Source organism: Corvus cornix, chromosome 4 (assembly GCF_000738735.6).
Source record: "Corvus cornix cornix isolate S_Up_H32 chromosome 4, ASM73873v5, whole genome shotgun sequence".
NCBI classification, from domain to species: Eukaryota; Metazoa; Chordata; class Aves; order Passeriformes; family Corvidae; genus Corvus; species Corvus cornix.
In genome coordinates, this window is record NC_046334.1 from 40,733,611 (window position 1) to 40,740,816 (window position 7,206).

Consider the following 7,206-nt stretch of genomic DNA (forward strand, 5'->3'; position numbering starts at 1 on the left):
AGAAAGCTTTACCCTCCTTAACAATGCCACAATAATTTCTCCTGAAGTTTGTTAAATTGACCAAAATTAGGCAAATGAATAGGGGGTCTGTCGGCGATCCCGCTCGCAGGTGACACCGAATAATGCACTCTCGGACCAGCTGCGATCCCCTCTTTATTTGCCCCTCTTTTCTTTGACCCGCATTATTAAAATTTAGGCCCAATGAAACTATTCATACTTTTCAATGGGACATTTTCCTATAGGATAATAGGCTACAAATTGAGCCTCTCCAAAGGAGAGGGGGGTAGCAGGGGGGGTAAAACAACAACGCACAGACGCGCACACCACACAAAAAAGGAGCGTCGTGTGCCAAAGGCTGGCGAGAGCCTCCCCGGGCCGGCGGAAAAAAAAAAAAAGGGGGGTGATGGGGCGGATATCGTGTGCCAGCCCCCCGGTCCCACACCTGCCGGGGTGTCCCCGGCGCATAAAGCGGTGTAAACAAAAAAATCCTCGCTGCCATCTCTTATAAAGATGGACGTGTCACCAAGTCGTGTGAGAAAAGCCTGAGAACAAACGGGGCGACTCCGTCTCCAAGGGTTCTCCCTTGAACTGGGCGGAACAGCCTATTAAGGGCTTACTTAATTACTTTAATGACTCTGGACAGGCTTTAAAATGCAGTCAGCGCCGGGGGCTAAGGGGAGGGGTAGGAGGGTGCCGGGATTTGCAGGCTGGCGGCGGGGATAGGGCCGGGGATGCGGCGAGCAGGGCGCAGGGCGCGGGTATCGCGCCCTGCGCCCCGCTCGCCGCATCCCCGGCCCCATCCTCGCCGCTATTGTGGGACCGTCACGTGTGTCCCCGAGGTCCACGTGGGGCGACACAGCTGGGCCGCCCCCGGCTGCGTGGACGGGGGCGAGGAGGGGGAGAAAGGAAGAAGAGAGAAGAAAAAAAAAGCCCCTCATCCCCTCGCCCCCTTCCACCCTGATCTTTAATGCATACATTCCCTCGGCGCCGCTCGCCCCTAATCCTATGGGATCAGCGGGCCCGTGGAGGCCCCCCGGGGTCCCCCCCAAGATGTGATGGCTTTATAAGGCGCCCGGAGAGAGAGGGGATGCAGTGCCCACCATGGCCTCCAAGCTCAAGGAGCGGAGGGTGAGTCGCCGCCCGCCTTGCGCGCACGGGTCTGCGGGGCCGCCAAGCGGACCTGGACCTGAGCCCTTCGCCGCCTTTCCCTTCGAAAAGCCCCCCCACAAAAAGCAACCACACCACCCTCACAAAAACAAGCCTGCCCTGCCAGGGCCGTCCGCGCAGTCGGGGAACCACCAGGGTGGTGCGGAGAGGACCGGCCGCCGGAGCATCATCCTTCCCGAGGCCGCGTCGCGCCCGGCACCGCTGCTCGAAGCGGGGTGGGGATTGGCTTCCCTGGAAGGGTCGAGACCAGGGCCGGGGGGCGGCTGTCCCGGCGAGACTGGATCCGACTGCTTTCTTCTCCCCCACTAACGCGCCCCATATGTTTTGCAGAGGACGCCGGTTTCCCACAAAGTGATTGAGAAGCGGAGGAGGGACCGCATCAACCGCTGCCTCACCGAGCTGGGGAAGACGGTGCCCATGGCTCTGGCCAAGCAGGTAGGCGGGGGGAGCAGCCCCTACGCCCTTTTCTCCCCGGTGCACCGCGATATCCCCTCCGATACGGCGGGGTTAGGGGGCGGCCCGGCGGAACGCAGAGCAGTCTCAGGGGAGAGGTGATGCCCACCTGCCGTGCCCTTTACAGAGTTCGGGGAAGCTGGAGAAAGCGGAGATCCTGGAGATGACGGTGCAGTACCTGCGGGCCCTGCACTCGGCGGACTTTCCCCGCGGCCGGGAGAAGGGTAGGTGGGCGGGAGCGGCCTCACGCGGCCCCCGCCGGGTCACTCGCGGCTTGGGGGCGGCTTTCCCCCCTCCTGTCCCGGCCAGACCCTGAGGAGCTCGACTCCCTTCCCTTTCCTTTCCAGCAGAGCTGCTCTCCGAGTTCGCCAATTACTTCCACTATGGCTATCACGAGTGCATGAAGAACCTGGTCCACTACCTGACGACAGTGGAGAGGATGGAGACCAAAGACACCAAGTACGCCCGCATCCTGGCCTTTCTCCAGTCCAAAGCGCGCTTCGTCACTGAGCCTCTCTTCACCTCCCTGGGCTCCCTCCCGGAGCCGGACTTTTCCTACCAACTGCATCCTGGGCCCGAGTGCCCCGGGCACGTCCACAGTCCCGCCGAGGGCGTGCTCCAGCCGCCCTCGGGGGGGCCATTCCCCTGGCACGGCGCCGCCCGCAGCCCCTCCCTGCCCTACCACCTGCCCAGCGCCGCCGTACCCCTCGCCAGCCCCGGCCAGCAGCGCAGCACCTTCCTCTCATCCGTGCAGGGGTTGGACCGCCACTACCTCAACCTCCTCGGCCATTCCCACCCCAACGCCTTCGGGCTGCCCCCGGGCCAGCACCCCTCCATGCTATAGAGACTCGTGCCGCCTGAAAAAAATCCTATTTATGACCGTGGACACTGCGGGTTACACCCGGGCGCACGGGGAGGCTGCCAGGGGATGGGATATGGGCGGGGTCCCGGAGGGCGAGAAGCCCCGGGGGCCCAGATCTACCCCGGCCGCCCTCGCCGAGGGCATGAAGCTGCCCCCACTCGCTCGTCTTCCCACCTCCGGGTGCGGTGCCTGTACAAGTGATGCCTTGGAATAAACGTTTATACCCGCCGCTCCTTTTTGTTTCCGTGAGGGAGCTACCTCGGTTGGCGGTGGGAGTCTCCCCACGCATCCACCCAGGGCAAAAAACCCACGAGAGAGACGCAGTCAGCGAGGGCCAGGGAGGTTGCTGCACGCACCGGCCGTGGCTGGCGCTTCGGGCAGGCGGGGCAGGGCGTGACGGGGCCGGGTGTCGGTGCCGCCCGGTTTCTGCTCCCAGGCCGTCACCGGAGGCCGGGAAGGTGGCGGCTGCCCCACTCCCCCCGCAAACCCCGCGGGTGCTGCCCTCCCTCGGGCCCGTGGAGGGGTACTCCAGGGGCACGTGTCCGAACGGCACAGGCATCTCCCGTGTGCTTTGCCAGAGAATTTCTCTGCGGCGCAGTTTGTTCCGAGGAGGATGAATAATGGTGAAGGCGCAGGACGGGGCCGGGAGGGCAGGCGGCCGCCGCGGAGGTGCGGGCGCCGAGAATAAAACCAGTGGAAGCTCCGGGAGCGAGTCCTTCCAGCCTCGCCGCCGGCGCGGAACCGCGGCACGGCTCCCTCCCGACGGGGCAACTCCAGCCCCGCCTGAACCAAGCATCCCGGGTGTCTCCATAGCCTCAGGAAGCAGGGCAGCCTGGGTATGCCCGGCGAGGCCGGAGCCGTCGAGGGATAAATTAACTTATTCCAGTTGGGTGGGGAGGCTTTGAGGAGATTTGACCTGGGCTGTTTGCCCAGGTCGCGGAATGGGCTGACCCGCAATTTGTAAACCAACCCGACCCTTTATTCAGAGACAGACAAAAAGATCTTCCTTACAATGAGTAAAAAGTGGAATGTGTATCTTCCATTTAACCTGTAAATACAGGAAAACCTCCTATCCCAGATTAGTGGGGAAGAGGTCACATGGCAGGATGATTGCAAGGAGCCAGCTAGGGAGGGGAGAAAAACACCCCCATTTCCTCGGGACACCTTTAGGATGGTAAATCCAGAGAGAACCCTGCTTTTGGTCACTGTACACAGAACAATATGGACTCAGCCAAACACATTCAGCAGCAGGAATGGCTGGTGCCTATTATGAAAACACATGTCCAACACTCATTTTTACCAGCACTGGGTGCAGAATATGGACAAAATGCTACATGACTTTTATTCTGTTTGCATTAAGTTCTTGTGATCCTGCTTTGTCACTGAAGCATTAAGGATATGGCATTTTCCTGAAAATATAAATATATTCAGCATTTTGGTCCCTGTTAACCAAATTAAACAAAACTTTCCTTTGCTAAGTAGATTTTCTCTCCGGGATTAGCAGAGGGCCACCATGGTCAAAAATGGGGTCATTTACATATAATTTTGCAAACTCGCACTGGTCCATGACAGTCTTTGTCTCTCCAACGTTGCTATCCTGGATTTTTTTTTTTTTTTTTCTCTTTTCATTTTCATTTAGCTGTGGAGGATAAACCCCTCTTTGGCTTTACAATGACTTAGGATAAAAGTCTTCCCTCCCTCCACTCTTTCAGGGCTCTGAGCTCACCCCCCTGCTTTTGGCCCCAAAATTATTTTGGAATTTGCTAAAGTCAGCTGTACCAGGCATGGGAGCTGAGCTGTCTTCCCAGCTCAAATCCATACCTGTGTGCCATGCTCTGTGCCCACAGGTGGATCTGCATAGGCAATGGGGCATAGAGCTCCCTTGGGACAGATATCCCCTGTCTTTTGACAGAGGTTCAGCTCATCTGTCCTTATTTTATTTCACTTCACATTTCTGTGCCTATAGGACAGAGACTTTTAGCATGTTTTCCCCTTGGATTTATTTTAGCTCTGCCATAAGCATCATCTTCCAACTTTGGTGGGAGCAGGTAGGAGCTGGCCCACGTGGGGTGCCTGTCTGGGCTGGCAATGCTCATCATCTGGCATAGGAGTGCCATTTACTGGTGTTCGGCAGCAACTACCACAGGAAATGAACGAGGGGGGTTGTTCCTGAAAATAAACTACTTTAATTCCCAAAGCCCCCAAAATACTAGATTCTGTACTATGCACCTGCTTGGCTAAAAATCTTAATTGTGAATGATTTGCCCTATCATGTCATATTCCTTTCCTTCAGCTAGCATCTTTCTCCTCCTTATACTTTCACATCTCTTTTGCCACAGTTTGCCTAGCCTTCCTTTCACATGCCTTTCATGTCATCTTTTCCACCTCTTCTCCTTGCTATCTGAATTCTTCCCTTTTCCTCACACTTTCCATGTCCTACATCTACTGCAATTCTTCTCACTCCAGAAAACAGTTGTACAGCATGGTCACATCTCAGTAATTTCTTTATGTTGAGAGCAAGTAATCAGGTTGGGATCAAAGGACAGCAAAATTTGAGTTTACAGTTCTGCATCTGATACTGACTCTCTCTTGCTATTTACTCAGTAGAAGAGTTTATGTTGATCTTTGTAATACTGCATTTTTGAGAACATCTCCAACTCCCTAATTTATCTCAAGGATTTATTTGCATTATTATTTAAATAAAACATCATCAATTAGATCAAAGAGACATAAGTAGCCTGTGCATAAACTTTCCATCTTAACGCTTTATGTTTTCAGTAGGTAACAGGCAAAGCCTGGAAGGAAATTCTACTGTCTCACTTTTACTATTTAAATAAGTAAAGAATGTTTATGCACTTTGAGCACATACAACACAGATCAGAACTCTTCTTTCTTCCCATGGTTTTGCACCAGTCTGAACTCATTATTCAAAGACCTGGGGGCTTTGCTGGTAGTGCCACACTGGAGTTTTCAACCTTGGAAAAAGAGCTGATGCCACTGAACAAAGTCCCCAAATTCAGGACTGTTGGGACCCTCCCCCTGCCATGGGGTCCTGGGAGAGGGGCCCTGGGGGGGAGACACGGGGTTTCCCTAGCCCCTGGTCAACCTTGTTCCCCATTGGTTGTTTTGTGTTTCTCTGCGTGGGCAAGGACCCTCGGGTCCCATGATTGCCACAGTTCCTCAGCAGAGCTCCGGCCATGTGGCTGGGAAAATAAACATCTCTGAAACATCTCTGAAACATCTATCAAGAATCAGTCCATAGATATTTCTTTTCCACGGGCCTTGTTGTTTGATACGCGTGTTGCAGTTTCCCCACTGTAACAAATGGTGGATAATGCGGGCGGAACGATCCCCGATCCCTAAGGACAGCGACTGATTTGTGAGTAAACTCTGGATTTCTCTTCTTATTTTTGTTTTGCTGTTCCATCTCTAAATTATGGAGGAACCGTGGAAAGACTCTTGGCTCTCAGAGCCGCACATGGACACTTATCTTAAACTTGAAAAGATTCTTGAACAACGATTCGTAAATTTTAGCTTAATTCAAGTTCAAAAGGAACTGAAACATTTCCTTTCATGGTTGTTTAAGAATTTTTCTATGTTTCTTGGGATTTAATTCTTACCAAAGACTTTTGGAACACCGTTTGGACACAGGTAATTTCTGAGTCAAAATATATGCCGATGGAAGAATATTTTCGTGAATATTGTTTAATTACTGAGACTGTTGAGCAATGTCAGCTGTGTCTTGGTGAAGGGAAGCGTGCCTCAGGGACCGTGTGACCACGGCCACGTGCACCGAGCGCTCTGCGAGCAGCAGCGAGGCACTTCCCGCGCGCGGGCGGAGCCACGCGAGCCGCAGTGTCGGTGGCGGAGCGAGGCGCGGCGGGACCCGGTGGTGCCCGCCTGGCCCCGCGCAGCGCGTGGTAGAGCGAGCCCCGGGAACGCCCGACCGAGAGGGGCGGCGCGTGGGCAGCGGCTGGCGGCGGTGGAGCGGAGCCGCGCCCAGCCGAGACGCGTGCTGGAGCAGGGCGGGGGGGGTCATCGTTCGGGGGCCCGGCCGAGATGTGGGCGCAGCCCCAGGCATCGGCAGCGCAGCTGAGAGCAGAGGAGACGGCACGCGGGGAGCTGAGCGGCGCAGCCCGGCCCGGCCTGCGTGGCCCCGAATGCGACCTCGGGAAGAACGCGCAGGCACCAGCAGCCCCGGCGGCCCCGGCAGCACTGACAGCTCCAATGCGGGAGTGAGTGAAAACGAAAGAGAAAGCAAAAACGCAGCGAGACAGAAAACAGCAGCCACTCGGAAAAAGGAAAAAATCACTGTAGCTAAGGTTTTAGGAATAGTAAAATGGTATAATGTTAAACAACATTACGGTTTTATAACAAGATGTGACAACCAGCAAGACATATTAGTTCATAGAACTGCTATTAAAAAGAATAACCCTGAAAAATGCATCCCAAGCTTGGGAGATGGAGAGGTGGTGGAGTTCAAAATTGTGCAAGATAGAAAAGGGTTACAAGCAGCAGAGGTCACTGGGCCTGAGGGTGTTTCTGTAAAAGGCAGTATATATGCTAAAAATCGTAGTCATGTTAGACAGTATCTCCATTATAAGCCCCCCCTACAGTCTCCCTTTCCTAATCCCACCTTTCCCTTTTACCCTATATCCTATTACCCCCAGTGTATTCCCAATCCATTTTTTCACCCATGGTTTCCCTCACAAAACCATGCCTTT

General features: G+C 54.8%; 1 protein-coding gene across 2 annotated transcripts; it reads left to right on the plus strand.

The window, feature by feature from the left end:
• The first annotated feature begins 795 nt into the window (after positions 1 to 795).
• Positions 796 to 2,726, plus strand: HELT (helt bHLH transcription factor). 2 transcript variants are annotated; one of them, XM_039550802.1, is made up of 4 exons: positions 796 to 1,128; positions 1,498 to 1,602; positions 1,748 to 1,844; positions 1,968 to 2,726. In XM_039550802.1, the coding sequence occupies exons 1-4, from the start codon at positions 1,102 to 1,104 to the stop codon at positions 2,462 to 2,464; spliced, it is 726 nt and encodes a 241-aa protein (XP_039406736.1). In that variant the 5' UTR covers positions 796 to 1,101; the 3' UTR covers positions 2,465 to 2,726. The 2 variants fall into 2 exon arrangements, with proteins under 2 accessions (XP_039406736.1, XP_039406737.1); XM_039550803.1 differs by having other exon boundaries at positions 1,971 to 2,725.
• Positions 2,727 to 7,206: the final 4,480 nt, after the last annotated feature.

Excerpts from the sequence above, each read along its gene's own strand:
- HELT (XM_039550802.1), top strand. The coding sequence starts at position 1,102 with ATGGCCTCCAAGCTCAAGGAGCGGAGG. Across the intron at positions 1,129-1,497 it reads CCAAGCTCAAGGAGCGGAGG|AGGACGCCGGTTTCCCACAA; the intron begins GTGAGTCGCCGC and ends TATGTTTTGCAG. Across the intron at positions 1,845-1,967 it reads TCCCCGCGGCCGGGAGAAGG|CAGAGCTGCTCTCCGAGTTC; the intron begins GTAGGTGGGCGG and ends TTTCCTTTCCAG.